The sequence below is a fragment of the Amphibalanus amphitrite genome, unplaced genomic scaffold, assembly GCF_019059575.1.
Source record: "Amphibalanus amphitrite isolate SeventyFive unplaced genomic scaffold, NRLGWU_Aamphi_draft 000286F_arrow, whole genome shotgun sequence".
Taxonomy (NCBI): Eukaryota; Metazoa; Arthropoda; class Thecostraca; order Balanomorpha; family Balanidae; genus Amphibalanus; species Amphibalanus amphitrite.
Genome location: NW_024881781.1, coordinates 157,939 through 180,486, shown reverse-complemented (window position 1 = coordinate 180,486; position 22,548 = coordinate 157,939). Strand labels below are relative to the sequence as shown.

Sequence of the window (22,548 nt, the reverse complement as noted above, 5' to 3'; positions counted from 1 at the left end):
TCACATCGAACACCGACCTCCAGCCGTTGAGCAAAACAGCTCAGATGACAATGGAATATATTCTCTTCTTTACACATGCACACAGTTTACAGCAATGCTAGGGTTCCATCAAGAGGAGCTGGGAAGAGTCCCGACTACCTTGAGATATTCTCCGTTCGTCACTAGCCAGCCTCTGACCGCAACACAATGCACACATCTCTCTCTCTCTCTCTCTCTCTCTCTCTCTCTCTCTCTCTCTCTCTCTCTCTCTCTCTCTCTCTCTCTCTCTCTCTCCCTCTCCCTCTCTCTCTCTCTCTCTCTCTCTCTCTCTCTCTCTCTCTCTCTCTCTCTCTCTCTCTCTCTCTCTTTCTCTCTCTCGCCCATAATCGACGGACCCAAACATCGATGGACAGCCCACTAACTTCCACTACACACCGTTGACTTGAGGTCCGGAGCTCGTGTCGACGGGGAAACAGAGCGATAACGTCAGATTCGGTGTTAAAGTGGTTGTGGCCTCCTCCCAGGCTCCACTGTGCAAGGTTCATGTGTTGCACTGTGGCGTCTTCGTCAGACCACGTCAGTTCATGACATATGATAGGTATGTCATGCTACGTATGGAATGTAATATGGTAAGACATCAGCCATGACATGTAACGTCTGCCACGACATGGTGTTTTGGGATATTTTATATCTCCTCTAAGAATCTGCAGTCTGCACTCAATCGCGACGATGGCACCGAGAATCAGCCTCTATCGGTGTCAGTCATTTCTGCCTGTGTCAGTGTCAGACGTGTCAATACAAATGACCAGTGAGCCGTCGGCTAGCATGGAGCCCACCAGCCTCTGTTGGGGTCAACTGTCCCCGTTGGGCTACGCTGTGGTGCCAGCCTCTGAATCTTGGTAAACTGTAGGAGTTTCGCATATACTCGTATGCATGATTTCATCGTGAAAAAAGACTGCATAGGGTCTCCTGATGATTTTTTCTTGTCAACTTGTTTGAGTCGGAGCGGAACAGAATCTCTGAAAATGTTTTTGCATGCCGCCTGTATGAATCCATCTTTTTTGGTGGGTGGAAGTTGTAGTAAGAAGTTGCTGTGTACACTTCTCATCCTACATAAAACTGTCTGAGATGCATATACCTACATCCCGGATGCGTCATTTTGCCTGACGCCCTGTATAGGCAGATGCTCCGAAGTTCGTTTCCGGCATATGTTTGTGTTTCAAGCATCAGAGTTAGCATGCTAACGTTACACGACATTCCATGGGAAATTGTTCCAAGCTAATTCAACTTAGACGCGATTAACTATCCCAGTGCCTGCGTGCTGGACTGGAGCTCCGCAACAACTGTTTATCAAATGAAAATCAACGTATATTTTACAGTCAACACCTATCAAAGCGTAAAGCTGAACGGTTGAGTGGGGCGAGAAATACTTTCTAAAGAAGCTCCAGCCTCGAGCGATCAAACCTCGCCGCAACTTGGTGCCGAAGTTGGCACGTCTTTCGAGCGAAGACGGACATCCTGGTCGACATAGGGCTCCCGAACAGAGCCGGTTAAACTCTTAATGTTTCATGCCAGCCTCAGATGTTTCATGTGTCACGGTGAAACATTTGCATTATTTGTATTTGGTACGAAGCTGATCTTCAATCGTCAGAAAAGTTGTTTGGATGGTGGGAACCTGATGCATTGCTGACCCCAATAACCGTACACCTTTTGGCCATGACGTGTGGCTCATAAAATGGCAAAATGCATTATAACGTGTGCTATTTAAACACAGATAAGCAATCAATCATTACTAGGTACATAACGTGCTATACATGCTAAACTTCGAAAAAATTAACAACAAATAAATGTCTACAGCATTGTTCTCCTATGACTATGGTAACTTTGGGCGCCCTAATTGCGATCATGTCTTAAACTGGACTATATCACATCGAGCAAACGAAGCACCTCATATGACCATGGTAAACATATTTTCCTTTCAATATCAAATAATACAAAGCAGGATAGCATAAATATAACGACTTATATCACACAGGCAAATACAACATATAGAAACAATATGTCATTAAGTAATATCCAGCAGCATATGTGATAAGTTCGCTTAACGACCAGCCAGGTGAACCATAACCATTTCTAAATACCACTAATGCTTCCTCCAGCCTCTGGATTCAGAACAGTGCGTTTCTGGTAACTATTAGGAGTCATTCAAAGTAAGTAATGCGGTCTGAATGAGGCCATTCAATCTCATATTCATATGCAAATAAGAGAACAATGCCATTGGAATACTCTCATCAGCTCATATGTGCAGATATTAAGCCTCGCCACTATATCAGTCCGACACTGAATGGTCGACCTTTCGGCGGCCGACAGCTCAGAGAGAACGAGGATTCGCACAGCGCCGCCGACCAAATCGAGAACATTTCAGCAGTCGGCCCGACCGAGACGTCACCGGTGTCGACATCCAAAGATGACAAAATCGACGATGAAGCGTCTCTCTCTCTCTCTCTCTCTCTCTCTCTCTCTCTCTCTCTCTCTCTCTCTCTCTCTCTCTCTCTCTCTCTCTCTCTCTCTCTCTCTCTCTCTCTCTCTCTCTCTCCCTCTCTCACGCGGCAGACAATACAGTATCCGATCATGACCGTTGTAGCTGAAACCGCGGTTCGGTGGCGATTTTCACGGGTAGCTGGGTTTTGGCGGCCAATCTCCCAACCATTTCCGACTTGCGCTTCAGTCGTCCTCCTTTTTATCTTCTCTCCTTAGCCCTCTCAGCGGCTGTCCGTCGTTAAAGTCGCGGCGACTCGATGGGATTCGAACCGGCGTCGTCCTCAGCTCACAGCTGTTCGCGCGGCCGAGGAGCGGTCGCCCGCAATGCCGGCACGCGTTCAGAAGCGCAGCTCGTGTATGACGTCACCGAGTGACGCCACCGTGCGCCACCGCCGGACGCGGGTGCTGCGTTTGCCGAACCTGGAACAGAGGGGGCGATGTTCATTAGCCGTCCGACACGGAGCAAGGAGAAGCGCTCCGGCGGAGCCGAGGTGAGCGTGTTAGCGTTAGTCGAAATACCCGGCGCTAATTGTGAAGGACAGGCAGGAGAGCACGAGCAGGCCTCTTGGCGGGGGCGGATGGAGGAGGAGGGTCAGGGGTGATGGCAGTGGGCGGCAGTGGGCGGCGACGAGTCCGATCGCTACTGATCGCCGATTCTAACCACGACATCCAACAGACACCGTGGAGCACGAAACCATGCTCACGGCGCGGAGTCCGGCGAATTGCCTCCCCAAATCGGCGATTCGCCGGACCTGTAGTGTGGCTGCCGGGCTGGGGACTATACACTACGGGCACGGCTAGTGTCGGTGCCCGCAGGCGGTGGGCTAATCAGACACCTATCGGGTCAGTCCACGGGGACGGCCGCCGATTCTGAGCGTCATCCCCAGGTAATTATCAACATCAGGCGAACCGGAACTATATCTGGATGACCCACTCAGGGTAACGCTGTCACCGCCCACTGCCCGGAGATGAGGTATCCGGAGGTCAAATCCGGAGGGAAAGAGGGAGGAAAGGTGAGCGGCAGAGCAAAAGGGCGACATTTCGCCCGGAAATATTTTCTGATGATATAGACTAAGACTTTTCATCAAAACTGTTCATTTCATCTGCCCAGGGCCTATAGCATGTGACGCTGGTTAATTTCATTGTGAAAATATGTGGCACAATGATGGCTGATGGTGCACAGCCCACGCAGTGGCTTGCAGTTCATGATATGCCGAGAGGAGCCCACCAGTACAGCTAGATTTACCAGTAAGCGTACAAATGTCGACTAAGTTATTGGATGGAATCCCTGGCTTTCCATCAGGGCGCTGTCATCATACTTCCACCGCGCGGCGCTGAATTCTGCGGCATTTCAATTACAATGACGTACTGGATGGCTGCCTGGAAGGATAAGGACAAGGGATGCCCTGCACGCGTGGACAGTTATAAACAGAACATGTGGCACGAGATGAGGAATTCTGGACCACGCATTTTGTGCTTTATAGTCCATGAGGTATACTGAAAGATCAATAAAGGGTTGATGTTGATGCATATTAGTTCAGGCAGAGCAGTCCCTTGTTGTCATTGACACCGAGAGTGACTGGACATTTTTTTTTTTTATAAATCTCGAATCTTATGCATCTTTTCGTGTTTCTCCCTCTTCCACTCATTTTAAATGGATTATTTAGTTGTTGAAGACACCGAGTGTTGAATCAGTGTCACGAGCTTGTTTAGCATAGCACACGTAAGAACAGACTACAAAAAGAAATAATGAATATGCTCTGAAAAATGGAAGGCATTTAAGGCTGTTTAACACAGACGCAGATCTATTTTCCGCACGACTTCCTTTGTGACAGGCCTGGCTGTCGTGTCTGGACCACGGTAATGTGCGCATTATGACATTGCCAGGGTAATTTCACCCCTGCCAAGCCCCTGACTCATAAAAATTATAGCAGCTTGAGAGTCGAGGAAACGGACAGCTCCGTCATAGGGCAAAGGGCAACAGCTATAGGGACTTCTATCTATAAAAGAAAATCAAGAAGGACTAAGCTATGCTTATCAAACCATTATGTTTTCACCATTTTGAAAAAAGAGGTATCGTTCAGCAGTGGAAGCTTTAAAAAAATAATAACACCGAACTTATACTAACCAGCATTTTTGTTGCTAACGGCTTTGTAGCTTTGTGTTAATCGAAAAAAATAAACTTGTTTCAAGACTGAAATGTGGTCCCAGTAGAGACAAACAAATTGGATCAGCCGATGTGGGGATCGATCCTGTCAGAGTGGGCCTATGGCGGCCATTCGAGCGACATTCTATCTGTCAAGAAACAATAGCACAGCTCTAATTCACTCTAAAGCAGTGACCATGTGCAAAATTTACATCTGCCCATGTTTAAATTAGCGTGCACCGGTCGCATCGGTTTGGTGCCGAATAACTTCTCGGCAGTAAAGGGAGCTAACTTCGTGTCGTGGCACTTTACGCGTCTGTCCTCTACAGATCAGTTGGCTGACCAGGTGACCCAATCGAACTGAGCAGCGACTGGGAGCTGCTGGCCACGTCAGAGATGCTGGTAGACCTTCTTTCAGGCAGCAAATGAAACAAAATTTACTGACCATCATTCAATGTCGGCCAACATTACCCAGAAGTGTGCACAGCCACAGCAAACGCTTTCTTGAGAATTATGAGTACATTCGATTGAAGCCAATGCATCATGCAGGTGCAAACAAATGTGCATCTTTTCATTAACATTCATAATTATCCTGAGTTTGCCACTTAATCGTTAGAAATTGACTGAAACAAGCAAAATATTGCTTGCCATTACGCTATAAATTGTGCTTATGGCCTGGGGGTCCATATTTGCCACTTTCTATGAAACAGGCTAATTGGTGTCACTTTCGTGTTTAGACGCTCGATAATATTTGCGTGGGGGATATCGTAGTGTGGCAAAAACAGTAAATTCTTAATTTAAGTGCACCGATCAAATGTTTAAATGATGTGCCGTACCTAAGCACGTCTTTCATAAATGTTTCCATGTGACAGATAACTTATAAGCTAGACACATGAAAGAAATAACCCATGAACGTTTCGTTGATGAGAAGTGCATCGCTTATTTGATTAAATTTAAAACGCAAAAATGTGGTGGCCGCAAAAAACCAAGTGGCCGCCGTTTCATAGTTTGAAACCGTGGTGAGAACAACTCATATGTGTTTCACGAACACAATGCATGAAGTTATTCTAGCCAGACACATACCTGGGCCTGCCGACTTTCGTGTAGAAATCCTTGAGCTCGCTGAGGTAGTTGTCGATGTCGCCGGATAGCATCTCGCCGCTGCCGGCTGACCTCAGGTCACGTGGCTCCGAGGCGGTCACGTGATGTCTGGGCAGCACCAGCAGAGCCGTGAGCAGTAGTGCCAGTGCCAGTCGCATGCTGTCCCTCTGCGGAGCGAGGGAGGAGAACTGTGAGCACTGAGAAATGCCATGGCACCGTGAACTGTGGAGCACCAGCAGCACCAACTGGGGAGCACCAGCACTACCAACCGAAGAGCACCACCACCATCACCTTCTCCAATTATGCCAACAATATAGACGATCAAGTTTTATATGGTGTCATTTCTTCCCGTCAGCACTACGCTAATGGCCGGCCGCTCCTCAGAGGCGGTAACGAATCGTTGGATACTGTTCCGCAATGCACGGCAGCGCGGCGGCGCAGCATGGACCAGTGCGTTCAGAATAGATGGACGCATGGAATTGGACCATAGGCATTGGGCACAGTAAGGACAGACGACAGTGCGCTGAGAGGGACACAACACAGTCAACACAGAGCTGACTAGGGCCATGGCCATCGGCCGAGGCCAGTGCCAGTACATATTCAAAGAGACGCATAGTTGGGCCACGGCACAGGCCAGGGCGTTCAGAGGAACTCTGCTCCTCTCCATTAGAACGAAGACAAAGGGGAAAGAAATTGGTAGCACGGAAATAACGGTATGCGGTAATCCATAGGGAACGCCTAGCTGACGTCAACTATTTCAATACAACACCTAAAGACAGGGGCGCGGGAACTACTTTCCGACTGGGGGGGCACACCATAGTAGAGATCAACCTAGGGTACCCCCAAATCTAGTTTTCTCACCGGTTTTAGGCCACTTATTTTTCACCCCTCGGCTTTTTCAACAAAAAAAGAAAACATTTGCAAAAAAAGTGTGGTATTCCGTCTCAAAGCTGTGGGGGCACCGCCCCCACGGCCCCGGAGTTGGGGGGGCAAGCTGCCCCCACTGCCCCCCCGGCTCCCGCGCCTATGCCTAAAGATAATTTGTTTGGATAATGGTGGTCAATGAGCAGTCTGCTCACCAAAAATCGTTGTCAGCAAATCTGAGGATTCCTCCAATGTTTCTTCTCCTCACTCGTTTCTCTCACAACTAGCCAAGCAAAGAGAACAGCAGGGTTTAAATAAAAGAGGTTGATTCTCTGACGTCAATGTTCTCCTTATTTATCCACCGCAACAAACGTAGGTGGAGTGAAAGCTGCCAACTGCGTCATGCGTGGAGTTTTACTGGGGAGGGAAAGACCGCACATTTTCTCCGAGGTCGCCAGCCGACGGATTACTATCGAGGGTCGTGTGGTGGACGCTGTCCCACCGAATGATCGTGAGGTAGACGCCACGCAAAAGGATATCGACGTAGATGATCTTCCATTTTTCAATATGATTCATTACGCTTGACAGGGCTCATAGGGAAAGCGCTGTTACGATGAAGATGGGCTACTCCGATGGATGCTGTGTTGTGTCCTAATGTGTGCGTGTGCAATGTGCATGTGTGTGGGTGTGGGAGGGAGGAGTGTTGAAGCAACAGGAGGGGCTGCGCTGATGGATGCTGCCTGCTGGACTAACTATGCCAGTGGGGCGGGAATTTGCCGCTGAGGGAGTTATTCGCGCCAGTGGGACTGTCTGTCACTGAGGCTTGTAGCTCGTGGGCGATGTCATTGGCAACACGAGCCCCAAGCCCATGCCGCTAATCCGATCAGGAAATTGGCTTCATGAGATTAATTTGCGCCAAGCTGATTATGCACGTAGTTACCAAACTCACAAACTTGCGCCATCGGAAAATAATTTCCACACGAAATATGAAATGAATAAATCGAATAGTAGTAAGGCATTAGATGACTATGGCTATTGAAAAGGGATGAAGACTGAACAGATACAAATGACAGTGATTATTTCACCAGTAACATACCTACGCTGAGAAAAATATCATGTATGAGGTCCAGCACACACAAAAACAGAGAGAATAAAGTCGCAGCAGTACGCTCTTCGAGAAAAGTGAAAACATATATATGTTAACGGCATCGAGTTCAATGAAGAAATGATTCGTCAACTTTGGCCCACAGTTCCCTGTATTTCTTTTACAAACCTTACGAAAATATTGTGGTGGATGTTGTGGGTGGTTTCAGCGCTGAGGACATTGATTATTGAGCGGTAAAATTAATCGGCGTTGTGCGAGCGGCCCTCTAGCAGTGCTCAAGAGTCAAGGGTTCAACGAACAGCTCCATTTGGTATTGATTATGATTACGATCACATATTTCTATATTGTCGATGGCATGTCTCTCAACTTGTCATAGTAATGCTCGTGGCAACTGGACAAGTCCGTGCTTTTGAAAAGAAACCGACATAGTGCAATAACCAGTAACAGACAGGTGTCAAGGATGGAGAAGCCAAATCCTGTTAGTTCGTGACAGGCGACTAGTTATTAAGATTGACGTCATTCTCATCGTCCTTGATGAACTCGGTACGGAGTTTCAAACACAGAAAAACGCCAATTTCATGGAAAGTAGATCGTTGATGTCAATTTACAACGAAGTTATTTCCCTGATCAAAACTCCGGATCATCCTAAGGTTTCTACTTTCTACAAGTTTGAGTAGCTAGCAATAAGGTGATTGTAACCTATCACTATCCGTTTATATGTATAAAACTCCTAGCAATGAGCCGAACCAAAATATCTAGAACAAGATGTACATATACGCATTTGAACGAAAAAATAAATGTAGTAGTCTTAATAGAAACCGAGTAGTTCGGGGCATTAAGACAGAGCGAGAAAGCAAATCCATGTTTGAGGTTTTGAATCTTTTTCTTGGAAGATCGACCGTCCCCAACCATCTATCACGGATGTCTCCGCACCACAGCGAACACGATGAAGCCTGTCACTTTGGCACCCCGACCTTTATATATGCCCATACTACGTGAAAATGGACTGTCAGGTGTTGAACTGCAAGACGCCTCACAGGCCATATTTTCACTAAGACGCGAATCTGAAAGACGTCGAGTTCAAACCGCGACTACCGCTTGATGAAAAGACGAAATACGGGCATAAGCTTGGTCAACAATCCATCTCACCTCACCCGAACGTTGACGACAGCTCAGTAGCTATCGCTATGGTGTTTGGCTGATCGCTCATGGGGACAAACGCTCATCAGGGAAACCAGCAGCTATCTGATATTATTTTGAATCCTGTGGACTCACTGACCGCAGTCATCTTTCATAGCACTGATCATGATGAGGCTTTCGTGAAGGCCGTAATGTGTAAATGCCTGACTCATGGACTTCATCACACCATTCGTGCGTCAATTTGGCCTCACGGCTCTGCCTCTCAGTTTCGCGATTGGGCCACAACTGTCGACGTCAGACCCTGTTCCTCTGACGCCTATGACGATCTGTGGCCTCTGCGCCTGCAAATCCGGCTGGGGGTGGCTGCCGGCGCGCTGGCACGCTTTGTTGCAGGTGACCGGGCACGTGTCACCTATCCATCGTGCGGCCCGCTACCTACGGACGGCCGCCGGACTCCATCTGAGCTGGGAATGCGGATGTCTTCCACACCCTACCGAGCATGCTGGGCCCGTCAAAATTCCGCACAGGGGCTCGGCCAGACCGCAGGAGCTTGTTGAAAGCCGTACAGGATTGGCGAGCACTTTGACAGGACGTGAAAATTGATCCGTGTTTGGTGAGGTAGTGAGTACTCGATGAAACGATGACGATCTCGAAGAGCTTAATGTGGTTTCCAATGTATTTTGAAACATTTCGTCATCTTAGAACAATGAATTTAAACGATTTCCAAGCAGGCATCCAGAGCTGCGGTCAAATTGACACCACAGCTAATAAAAGTTCGGTCATAACCTTATTCTTGACGATATATCTTCCATGAAAACCATCGAACTGCAGCTCTCGGCAAACTTTTGAAGCGTCACACTACAGAAAGTTTAGTATGGGGCGATTAAAGGATTGCAATCTTTCTTGTTCTGTGGAGGTCCTTTTCCTGGTTTTCAGCGACCGAAGAATCTGTCTCTGTTAGTTCTTTATCTGTGTCTTGCTTGGGGAATTGTCTTCTCATGCCTCTCTAGGAGTAGGTTTGACGTATGAGCACTTCACTTCTCACTAGACTGAGGCGGCGCAGGAAGGACCGACATGAGCTGATCTATTAGATGCAATCGCATTTCATCTCACCGCAGCACTACTCGGGTCAGTCTTGGTGCGGTGACGTTACGCCAATAAAAGTGTCAGCCGTTGAACTATTGCTTTCAGATTAAAACCATAAACTTTGAGAGCTAGAGCAGCGCTAAAAAAACTTAATCTTCTCGCATTGAGTTTTCAGGTATCTGCTCCAGCTGAAGTCTGCTCGAGGCTTTGGACTCCAGAGATCATTACAGATCAATCAACCTCTAATTTGTACGAGAACTTACCTTTTTCACAAATACCTTTCATAGTATATTTCCAATGTAACAACTTGCAAACAATCTCTTACGAAACTTGCAAGCCAAAAGGCAGTGAATGCAAAGGTTATGACAAGAGCGTTTAGGAAAAAAACAAGGTCTATGTGCCTACATTTCACGTTACTTTTATCTGGCTGACTCCGGCTCGTATCTTTGAAGACACGCTGTGTATTATGTAGACCACAGGCAAACAAAAGCCGAGCGGGGTATTGCTGTATTATCCGGGACATTCGTCCATCAATAGGCGACCCGTGACGGCACTGCAAGGTTACAATATTGACAACGCCGCTTTCATCTCGCCTGAGCCAGTTTCAAGGGAAAATGTCTGGGCCTTACCATTGTCAGAGCGAAGGCAGCGCAGTGGCTGAGAAGAAATGTTACACGTCTAGGAAACCAGCCACCAACAGGGCTCTGCGACTAGTACGCCAAAACGGCCCTTCTTGTCATATTTGTACTGTGTGCTCGGTCTCTGCTTGCAGTTCGTGTTTGTGCATTGTGTTTCGGTCTCTGCTTGCCATGTTAGTGCAGTGTGCATCGGTCTCTGCACTTGTCGTGTTAGTGCGGTGTGCATCGGACCCTGCCTTGTCGTGTTAGTGCAACGTGCAAACCCTGCATGCGATGCTAGTGCAGTGTGCACCGGACTCTCATTGTCATGTTAGTACAGTGTGCACCAGGCGCTCATTTGGCGAGAAACTCCGGCAGACAGGGCCTATGTCAGTTGTTTTTGCTCATTAACAGGCCGTAAGTGGCAATTAGCAGGGTGGCAAACGTTCAGCACAAATCAACATAATGTGCATCACCATCGACAGCCTGAAGCGACTGCAACATGACAGTCAGTTGCGCCAGAACCCGTAAATATGCCCCGGACGCCGTGCAAATAACACTGCCGTCCACTGTATGTATAGCGAGTTCGGATACAAGTCTCAGCTTTAGGCGGGCAAAGCGGTGGTGTTATGATTTATTTAAGACTCTATCCAGGTAAATTTAACGACAGGGCAAATGTTGGAGTGCTTTAAACTTAACCCTTATCTTATTTTCTAGCGATATTTTAGTCGTTAGTTTTCTGGCGAGTTAGCACAAAAAGAAGGTCGAGACTTATTCACTAACACACGCTTATCCCTTGTGCAATCCTAGATTTATTTCAGCCGCACATTCGTAGACTTTTCTGACCACGCAGGAGAGCCGTCAATCTGGGATGGGAGGATACCTGATAGGGACAGCGCCATTCCGGTGGTATTACACCTCCGTGCAGCCACCCTTCAGCACATAATTGGGCATTCCCCAGAGCCCGCGGGGCAGAAGCGAGCGCACTTCCGCGCCACCGTTCGCTATCTCCTTACCCGATATCCCCAGTATCGTACCTCGCCATTTGTACGGATCATATTTAGAAGCCGTCACTGGATTGTTCATTACTGTACTCTTGTCGAAGCAGCTTAATAATAAATGAAAGCTAGAATTTTTGGTTGGATTACGCGACGACGGAGAATAGCATACATAAGGACTATACCAGTTCGTTGACAATTATTCTCGCTATACGTTATAAAGCTGCATTGTGACATCCGTAGATGTTCCAATGCCTTGTGACATCCCAACGATCAAAACAATCTGTTCCAAGGGCGGCCTGACTACTGTTCGATGATATAACATCGCCTCTGCTGAACTTCTAGAGGACGAACCCGGCGGAAACGTTTTATTTTGAGCACAGATTGACAGCGTGTCATGCCTAGCCTCAACTTGCCTTCTGATGGACAGGAAGGACGAAAGTCTGTGTTTTTCTGCACCACAAGTGTATAACTGGATGTGATAGTGTCGAACACATTGGTACGACCGCGGTGACATGTCACAGTTTGTGGTCAACATGCCGTGTAGTCTGTCTGATCAGCGGCAAAACTAGAAGGTTTCCAAACAGGTCGAGGAAAACAAATGTCTCTTTTTGTGGCCTTGATATGACACGCTTGCATTTAGCGAAAACCTGGTGATTAGAAGTAAATACTGCCAGTTGAATATATTACGAGCATCGATATAATTTTATGCTTCTGCATTGATGTTAAGCTTTCATCGGAATATAAATTTGACACAAAATGTAACGTACACCTACACGGCCGGTCCACGGTCACAATATCCCAACATTAGCATGTTTAATGATTAAGACACTTATATTGTTCTCCCATATTGTTTTCACTCAAACTACAAATGGCGTGAGAGGAACGAAGTAAAATGACTTCGAAATGGATTGCAAAATTGTCAGATAAAAATTGTCGACACTACGAAATTGCGATCTGGGCCTTCAAAGCCAGTAAGCAATCAGTAGAGAATGCTGTCAGGCCTTGCTCTCCCCAGATCTGTTAGATTTTAACTCCCAGTTTTTACGAGTTTCAAAACATTCAGCTATACAGACCAGTGACAGCGTATGGAATTAACTGATGGTGACAACAACCACTAACACTTGTAGCACGTTCAAGTGTTTAAAGTCGGCACGTTCAAATTTGATTAGTGAGGGGCAAGGGAGTACTAAGAGGATCACTAGCTCTAGTGTTGGCGTTGTATGCTCCTTGGCTAAAGAGCACAGCCAAACTTCACCAAGTTAGAGCGTTTTCATTGGGATATACATAAGCTCATGCACGGTCGCACTTTGAAAAGCCGTAGACCAATGTATATAATAATTAGATGAAAGGCTACACATGCATTTTATAGGAGCTCTTTAACCCGCGCGGGGCTGGGGTCTCCAGCCGAACGCGCGGGGCTGGGGGGGGGGGGGTAAATTTTACCCCCCCTGTTATCTCCCGAACTAATGGTCAGATTTGGAAAATTCAAACGCCAATCGAAAGCTCTCATCACGAACTACTAAAAACATTTACTTAATTTAAAGTTTGAGGTCAAGGTCAAGGTCAGGTCAAGGGTACAAATTGCAAGTTTCTACAGTATCGGCCTTGCACCGTAGTTGCCGAAGAATGGAGTCATGGACTGAGACTGATCGCCCAAAACGTGTTCTTAGGCTACCAAGACAATATTAGTTGCATACAATATCATTCAGAGTTCAAGGTCAAGGTCAGGTCAGGTCAGGTCAGGTCACCAAAAAGCAAAATATAGAAAAGGGCATGTGCGACACATGTTTTATGGGTCATTTTACTCATAGAATTCAATAGGCACACTCAATAAGTGATATGGACCACCTCTGGATGAATTTCAGGTCGAGGTCAGGTCAAGGTCAGGTCAAGTGAGGTCAAATTTTGAAGTTGGTTGTTAAGGCCTAAAAAGGTGTCTATCTGATGCAGTTTTTCACGGCGAATCGAATGGTGCTATTTTTGTTTCCGTACGAGGTCTAGAACTTCCAAAAAAGTCATTTTTCAAAAAATTTGTGTGTCGTGACGTCATAAAATTTTGAATAACTCCCACATTTTTGAACCGATTCTTCTAAAATTTGGTATGTAGGTGCACATAGACCACTTCTCTGACATATATTCCGGTTTTTTCGATAGACTCAAAATTTTGGATTTTATAATAATTTTCCCAAAAAAATCAGTTTTTTGAAAAAATTTAGGCCAAAATCCAAAATTTTCAAAAAACCGAGATAGCCATTTGATAGACAAAGTAAAATTACGTATAACCTTTTTTGTTACGTCTTGATTCCTTTAAAAATGAAGATGTTAGCGGCGTTTGAACTTTTGCCGTTTTTGAGGCGAAAATGGCGAACATGACGTCACTAAAACGTCAATTTCTCAAAAATTTTCCGACGGATTTCGCTCAAATTTTCAGGGAAGGTGTCAAATTGATGTAAGAAAAGGTACTGAAAGTTTGGCGGCGCTGCGCGCCGCCGTTTTTGAGATATCGCAAAAATTCGCGAGGGGGGGTAAAATTTACCCCCCCCCAGCCCCGCGCGGGTTAAAACACCATTAGGTTCAAAGATCACAAGCAAAAGTCGGATATCAGCGGTCAGTGTTTTCAGCAAGGCTAACATCATGAATAACATGAGCGTTCGATTATGCTGAGAAAAATACGCGAAATTATGAGCATTGAAAGACGACATTTGTGTGGATCTATACCTGCCAGCTTATCTTTCAATTCACATTCCATTTGAAAGTCGGTCAAAGTCGGTCTGTGGGACGAATGAACGGCACTCTTCCCATATGAGCATTGCATGACTGAGCCATTCAACTCACGATTGGCCCGGAAATAGCCTCGCGGAATCGGTTGTTTTATCACACCGCGCTGACATGGCCGTCACTGGGATGCAAATGAACTCGATCGATATTGTGGCATAGCTTTATTTTTATTTCGGTCACTGTAACATAACCTTAGGTGTAAACTATTGCATGACTGGATTTTGCACGAAAAAATACCGACCATGTATGTACAGTGGGACTAAAATCGTCTATGCAATATGCATATTAAAGTGTATATTTTATGTATGTTTTCACAAGCTGATTAGGAAGAACGTTTTACATGTGTATTGTGTATGCATGCAAAAAGCTTGTGTTTGTTCGCTCTCAGTACATAAAAACAAAAATAAGGTGTTACGCAGTACAGACAGCAATCATAGCGAGGCACTTACCGACAGAGTACCTATATGTGTACGTATATGCAACCTTATACGGCATATAACAGAGATCAGAGAAGTCAAGTCGTAGGTATCAGGGGTGATACTATTGCCAGCCTTTCCCATCAGCGTATATGACAAAGAGCTTTCAGGCAAATGGTGTTAACTTTCAGCGAGCTTATTTCTTTGCTCTTTGGTGCTGCATAACAGCGAGGTTCCCCGGATGCCATCCTCCCGGAAAGACATACCGTGCTCCAGCAGATGAATAAGAGGAGGTGATGCCACATAAGATGAATGTGCCATAAATTGCACGCCCAGGCAATCTATGATAATGACAGCTGCTATTTAGATTGACTCCGTTCACCTTGGGAATGCGATTGCGTCTGTGTTTGTATCAGATTTGTTGGCATGATGGCGACCTTATGTATATTTCGTGACTCAGCTTTTGTTGTGAAATGCTTCCTGCTTTTTGACTGTCCTACGGATCACGCTCTTTAAGAGTTTATACATCGTGAAAAGAATGATAACATCGTTTAGTTATGTTATCGCAGCTTACTGACCCTCAGTATCATCTCATCTCAGTCTCGTCTCCACCCGGTACCTCGCCTAGAAACACACCACCGCAGGATTACCACCAAATTATGAAACGGTAATATTAAAAAACCCCTCGTTACGTCACTAGCCTTTTTACGAGCCACTCTGATGTAGGAAGCGACACAGCCAGTGCAACAAGCTTTGCACGACCTGAGGCGAAGCGTGTAAGAGCTTGTGATCGCAATGATATGAGTGATGTCAGACCATCCGTCGAGCGATCTCTGGCGGTGACGAGTGCTCCAGTTTTGTCGGCCGATCAGGTGTGAGATCTCGGATTGCAGTGACGTAACGTCCGTAAGTACCTGGCTAACGTGAGCACGAGGGTGAATCCATCCGGGCGGCTGATCTCCGTCTACACCTGCTCGAAAAAGAACGCTATCTTTGATATCGGCTGAAAATCACGTAAAAATCACGCTCGCTACTGACGTCACTGCGGTTACGTAAACACATTCGGGTGAGCCGTTTCACACAGAGATGTGAAACACGGGCGACGTCGTGAGAAAATGACTTCCGACGATGCGCCGAACTAAGCGCCGCTTTGTGCGAAAGTCACTGGTCACTGGATACCGGTCAGAGATCGCTGCAGATACCCTGTCAGAGGACTGGAACTGCAAGGAGGCAAATGTCAAAGAGGCTCTGGCTGAGGTGATAGTTACATCGCTGCACCAAATAGGCTGATGGATATTTCATCGATCCCCAGAAAATAGATTACCTACTTTGCGTGCTTACCGATCAACTTATTGAATGGTTTGTTCTAAATGCAAAAGCAGTGACGTATCAAATGACTAAATAGCTGGCTAAGGTCTGTTTTGTCATTGCAATTAGACGACAGTGACGAAAAGTGTTTTCCCAATTTTCCTTTTCAACGCCTTTTTGTATAAACTTAAAAACAACAACTATCAGCACAGTTTTTACTTAGTTGTTACGCTGGCCTTTGCTTCCATGCACGGAATAAGTGCTGGCGTTTTCAAGCATGACTTAAATTGTTGATGATGCAGCCAAAACACCAACCTTGAGCCTCCCCCTCAATTGCCAGCAAATCTTATTTCACTGCTCATTCCAAATATTTCGGAGCGAATGGTTTGGAAGACAAACAAGTTGATGGCGGAGCCGCTAATGGACCGAAAATAACGCATCCAACGGCCAGTTACAAGGAAAGATATATAGGAAGAATTCCATGCATTATCTCAGACAATCATAAATGAGAATACAAGTTTTCAATCCGAGAGAAAGAAAACAATTGATTAGAGCCCAACACAAGCAATCTTACAGCAAGCAAGCAATCACAAGCAAGTGATCTTACACAAGCAAGCAGTATGATAAATTTGAAAGCTTATGAAAGTTTCTGAGCTACGATACTGATCTCAAACACATTTTGATAGCCAGCATATTGTTACAATAAAACTAATAATTGAACGTCGATCAATGCAACTAATAACACAATTAGGGCTGCCAACTTCGTTCTTGATTCAATATTGAACGTCCAAATATCTAACAAATCTTCGCGAGCAACTCAGCACGCTTGCATTTACCGTCATAAGTCATTCAGCACGCTGCCACCAATGCCATTAATAAAAAGCCGCCCCGATGCACCGCCGGTGCCGGTCCCATCTCCAGTCTGTCCGCCTTCCACTCACCATGGCTGTGTGGGCGATTGAGCGGTGCCGGTGCCGTGGGTCCTCCGATCGAGACGGCGCTGCTCGAGACGACCCTCTGCGCCTGTGGCCGGGCCAAGACGTACCGGTGTTCTGTCGGCCGCCGCTCGCCGCCCTCATGGTGGCACGCGGCGCGCCGCCCCCGCCCCCGCCCCCGCCCACGGCCTGCGCGCTTCACCGCGCCGCGCGCGCCGGGCTGGGCGGGCTGCTCCGGACTGGACTCCAGAGCGAACTCCAGAACGGACTCTGGCTAATAACTCTGAACCAAACTTGGCCGAGGGTCGAGCAGAGGACTCATAGGGTCTGTTCCAGTCGCACTTCCTAACACCTCTAAACTCCTCCAAGATTGCTTCCCTGTTCCAGTGGCAGCTCTAGCCCTTACAAGCCAAGGAGGGCCCTGCTCTAACCTCCTCTATCTTGCTCTTGGAGGAGTTTAGAGGTCTTAGGAAGTGCGACTGGAACAGACCCATACATAACACACGGAGTTGTGACTCGCACAAGACTTGGCAAACGGTTCAGGTTACAGCACAGGACTCGATAGAGAACTCGGTAGACTACTCGGTAAAGGACTCGGGATAGGACTTGATTTGAGGCTCGGTGCAAAATTTCGCCAAAGATTTACCAACACGCTGTCGCAATCGAAATATTGATTTAGGTACTGGGTATGACATTCGAATCAATGAACAATTCGCTACGAGCACTGCAGGCCGCAACAGTTCGAGCTGATTTTCCTCCATTTAGCAAAATACGTCTACAAAACGGTGCATTTGCGCCTAACTAGCACGACATACATGTAGACACCAAATTGATGATTTGATATACGAGTATTTACATATCATCTGTACATAATTTGAAATGTTTCGTCTCATCAACGAGGTGCGTGGAATGTTGTTTTTTTCACAGGCATAACATAAATCATGTTATCTATGTCACAGACAATGACAATACAATAACAATGCAAATATTGTTATTGTCTGTGAGAAAAACAAAATGTCTCACTCTTCTGATGCGAGAAATATTTGTCCGTGTTAAATTTTAATAGCGCGAAACAGCTATTCAATATTGCAGAATAGACATTTGAATTGTGATTGCGTGATATAAAAGGAATGCGTCTACCCATTTCATATGTTATGAGAAGGTCCCGCAGCTTTCCCTTTTGGTGCACTTTGCTATCCTGACTTCCAGTTCCTTATATCTTCATTGTCACCTTTTATCTTTCTTTACTTTTACCAGGCGTACATAGCTGTTTGGTACTTACGTATATCCCAATAGCTAGTGACTAAAAGTGGATACATATTAGTTAATTGGCTTGTTGGCATCATAAGAACTGCATGGTTTGACGTCATTACCCGAGTAAAGTAATGGCGAGCCTAATATGCTGTAGATTTATATAGAAAACCACTTTTATTGCTGGCGGTTGCTAAAAGCTTAGGGTTATTTTTGCACTGTTTGTTTGTCTTGAATGTATCCAGGTAGGTATCAGTGCCAACTGTGAAGTACACAGGTGTATAGGAATCTATGTACTTATTATGTATAAAATGTTGTTTTGACACCACCTTTATTATTTTAACCCGCGCACCGACGGGGGGGGGCGGATATCCGCCCCCCCCCCCCTGAGGTTTTTCGCGAATAGCGGAAAAACCGCGGCGCGTAGCGCCGCGAAATTTGGTATGACTATTCCCTTATCAATTTTACACATGGTGTGCAAGTTTGAACCTCCTACCTTTCAAGGTCAGGTCACCAGGTCACTTTGAATGACCCAACCTCGTCACTTTTTTGCAACTTTGTCACCGTGCCAGAGCTACAGTAGATGTCGGAGGCCTTTGAAAGTCGCAGGATGTTATTAGGTCATTAGTAGCTACAATTTGTATATCTCGGAATTTTGATATCGGTGACCTAAGGTCAGGTCAATTTCGCGACCTCCCCATTATAAGTCAATGGGGGAAAAATCAACTCCCTGTTTTTACCACTAAAACGGGTCGGAATGGCCCCATATACCATACATGACTTCATATACGATCAACCTTCACTACCTTGAGGTCTGTTTTGCTGTTGGGCAGCTGTGAGGTCATGTAACGTCATCAAAGGTCACCAAAGGTTTTTGGCCAATAACTCCGTACAGGAACAAGATACAGACGCGTGGATGGTCTCATTGTGTTCAGCTCGTCAAGACGATATACATGATGACCTCGAGGTCACGTGACCTGAGGTCAACCTTTGACCTTGACCTTTCGAGGTCAACATATATATCATTCGATGCGGATTGACGAGAGGATCACGATGATGCCCTTAGTTTGTTCCTATCTTGACTAATTCGAAAGTTATTCGAGAAAAACTCTCTCCATATTTAGCGCCGCTATTTTGACTTTTTCGACCCCTGTGACGTCATCTTTGACCTGACCTGAAAATGACCTTAGTAAAAATTGTAGATCTTGACCGTGCGTATCCGATGCCGTTTACCGCTTGTCGCTATCTTGCTTCGTTCTCGAGATCTCAGGGGGGGGGCGGTCATCCGCCCCCCCCCGTCGGTACTAAGTTGGCGCAGACCCCCGTCGGTGCGCGGGTTAATGGAAGCTTTCAAGAGCACTTCGGCCCCCTTCTTCAGCCAAGTTACACAAAACACTAAAATAATAATAAAGCTGGTGTCAAAACAACATTTCATACATTAACTATGTCCCAGCTGAACAACAACATTTATAATTGCGTCTATCTACTTACTTATATATCAGCACACAGCGGATGTAGGCAGTTTAATTTACACATTTGACATAACTATACAGCGGTGTTTAAATCTCTAACTGGGCCGACCAAACTCGAGTGGAGCGAGGGCTGAATCACAGCATAATCAATGAAATGCTAGTGACATGATCCCGTTAGGGCAATGGCGTCATCCTCCGTCATCATCCGAATGCAGGCGCTAGTCTGTCGGGCATCGATCCACTATTAGTTCATCGCCCGCCGCGACCGCTTTCCGATGCATAATTTCCACATTCGGCACTTTTTCCACCCACATGCCGACCCTCATGGTGGCTTCAAGTGAGTATAAATGGCGTCCGTTCGACGCTGGGGGCATCAGTCGACGCGGCTCGACACGGCTCCCCTCTGAGCCCTCCCCTCCCTCCACCGACGCGTTGCCCCGCCCCTCTCGTGCCCCTCACACCATGCCTCGCCTGACAGCCCTGCTGCTGTGCGCCTGGCTGGCCTCCAGCTCGGCCCTCATCGTGCCGCCGATGCTAAAGAGAATGCTGGAGCCTCTGGGGGAGCCGGTGCCGCTCAGCTGGCGCCGATCGGCGGAGAAGAGAGCCGTTCCGATGAGTGACGACGTGTTCGGCCTGCCTCTCTCGCCGGAGGATTTTGCTGCGGCGGCTGACATCCCCGATGACGTGCCTCAGTCCGGGCCGGGAGCCGAGGACCCCATCGAGCTGGCCGGCCTGTTCGAGGGCGACATCTCGCACATGGAGTCGACCAAGGTGCTGCTAGATGGAGACGTCGCCTTTGACGGCGACGACATGTTCGTCCGCAACGCCATCCGCGAGGAGGGCAGCCTCTGGCCGGACTCGGAGATCCCGTACCTGATCTCTTCAAGCTACACGCAGCGCGAGCGGGCCATCATCGCCAAGGCGGTGGCGGCGTTTGAGAAGAACACGTGCATCCGGATCGTGCCGCGCACCACGCAGAAGGACTACATCCACGTGCGGAAGGGCTCCGGCTGCAGCAGCGCCGTCGGTGTGGTAGGAGGCGTCCAGGAGCTCTCGCTCGCCGACGGCTGCGTCTACCCCGGAGTCGTGATGCACGAGTTCATGCACGCAGCCGGCTTCTGGCACGAGCAGAGCCGTCCAGACCGCGGTGACCACGTCATCATCAACTGGGGCAACATCATCTCCGGCATGGACTACAACTTCCACAAGTACGAGTGGACCAAGATCCAGAGCCTGGACGAGCCGTATGACGTGACCTCAATCATGCACTACGGGCCGTACGCGTTCGCCGCTAACCGCAAGCTGCGCACCATCACTCCCATCAAGCCCACCGACCAGATGGGACAGCGCAACGGCTTCTCCGAGATCGACATCAAGAAGCTCAACAAGCTGTACAAGTGCCAGGGCACTGGCGGCGGCGCGGTGGGCCCCACCAAAGCGCCGGAGCCCTCTGCATGCCAGGACAACAACGAGTACTGCTCCGAGTGGAGCGCCCGCGGCGAGTGCACCAAAAACCCCACCTGGATGAACGTCCACTGCGCCAAGTCGTGCGGCACGTGCAAAGCCTGCGCCGACCACAACACCTACTGTCTCTCGTGGGCCAAGTCCGGCGAGTGCGCCAACAACTGGAGCTACATGAGCATCTACTGCCGCGACTCGTGTGGTCTCTGCCTGGGTAGCGACTTCGCCCACTGCGCTGACAAGAACAAGTACTGCGCCGACTGGGCCGAGATCGGCGAGTGCACCAACAATCCCGACTTCATGCTGCAGGACTGCAAGAAGGCCTGTGGCGCCTGCTGATACGCCCATGGGATCGGCGCAACTGTTCCTCAGATGCCCTCAGAGGCATTGCAGTAGTTCCTTTAGATGTTCCAGAGGGCGGTAGCCCTGTCACCTACCACTTATCTCAGGGTATTGATGTGTGACCTTGTTGAACGCGATGCTTCACGGTACGTCATGACTATGTGGTAACTTGGACTTCGCAAATTTTTCCAAACTTTCCATGCATAATTGGATATTTGGTACGGTTTCGTATATCGCAGAGACAGGCTTAGTGCAAATGTATCCCAATTCCCAGCTACTGTGACTCGTACATAATGTTTATTTCTACTTTTATACAGACGGTGTTCTTGACTGCGATTAAAAATACACACAAAATACAGCATAGTACTTATGCAACTAGAACAACTTCCTATAAACATGACACATTTAGGTAATCGCAAAAAAACATCAAAAGCCAATGCGACACCACCCATTTTCTTGAATATCTTGCTCGAGACCAGAAGCAGGGCGAGAAGTCGATGGATCTGCGCGATCTAAGCATATAACGCTTTTAACATGCTTGCAAGTCATCTGATTATTTTGCAAGTTTCAAATGTGTTTTGATATCAATGTAAAGTGTGTTTGATTTCATCATAAATGTGGTTTGAGAAGAACTGGTTTTAACTTGACTTTGCTTGACATGCTGCATAATCCGTTACAGTTATGTTTCAGCTTCCGTGTTAAGTATTCGTACTTCATTTAATTCGATTAAGGTTTACATGCACATACACAGTTACTACACACACTAGTGCGTAAGACGTCCCTGCCATAGCGTGTAACAAGGGCCAATGTCGCTGCTTCCCATATTCCCTCGCGATTAAACCTGAATTAGAACGCACATGGGTGCAACCATTACACAGCACGCTGGTCCAAATTGGTCATATATGGTAATCTATTGATGAACATGACCGCTTCTTATTTCGTCCCACTAGTAGCGGTGCGGCGATCCGGCACGGTATCTTGTTTTCGGCGCGCTCCTCTGGGACG

At 47.2% G+C, this 22,548-nt stretch overlaps 2 protein-coding genes across 2 annotated transcripts; one reads left to right on the top strand and one right to left on the bottom strand.

Moving 5' to 3' along the window:
• Window positions 1-1,543: 1,543 nt before the first annotated feature.
• LOC122387431 (neuropeptide F-like) lies at window positions 1,544-17,133 on the bottom strand. Its single transcript, XM_043377615.1, has 3 exons — window positions 17,024-17,133; window positions 5,750-5,934; window positions 1,544-2,940 (listed from the first exon to the last, which is right to left on the bottom strand). Exons 1-3 carry the CDS (start codon window positions 17,024-17,026, stop codon window positions 2,859-2,861), a joined length of 270 nt encoding a protein of 89 aa, XP_043233550.1. The 5' UTR covers window positions 17,027-17,133; the 3' UTR covers window positions 1,544-2,858.
• Window positions 17,134-20,202: 3,069 nt separating this feature from the next.
• Window positions 20,203-21,721, top strand: LOC122387445 (zinc metalloproteinase nas-4-like). The gene has a single exon (XM_043377639.1). It carries the CDS (start codon window positions 20,203-20,205, stop codon window positions 21,538-21,540), a length of 1,338 nt encoding a protein of 445 aa, XP_043233574.1. The 3' UTR covers window positions 21,541-21,721.
• The last annotated feature ends 827 nt before the right edge of the window (window positions 21,722-22,548 follow it).

Excerpts from the sequence above, each read along its gene's own strand:
- LOC122387445 (XM_043377639.1), top strand. The coding sequence starts at position 20,203 with ATGCCTCGCCTGACAGCCCTGCTGCTGTGCGCCTGGCTGGCCTCCAGC.
- LOC122387431 (XM_043377615.1), bottom strand. Across the intron at positions 2,941-5,749 it reads ACGAAAGTCGGCAGGCCCAG|GTTCGGCAAACGCAGCACCC; the intron begins GTATGTGTCTGG and ends CCTCTGTTCCAG.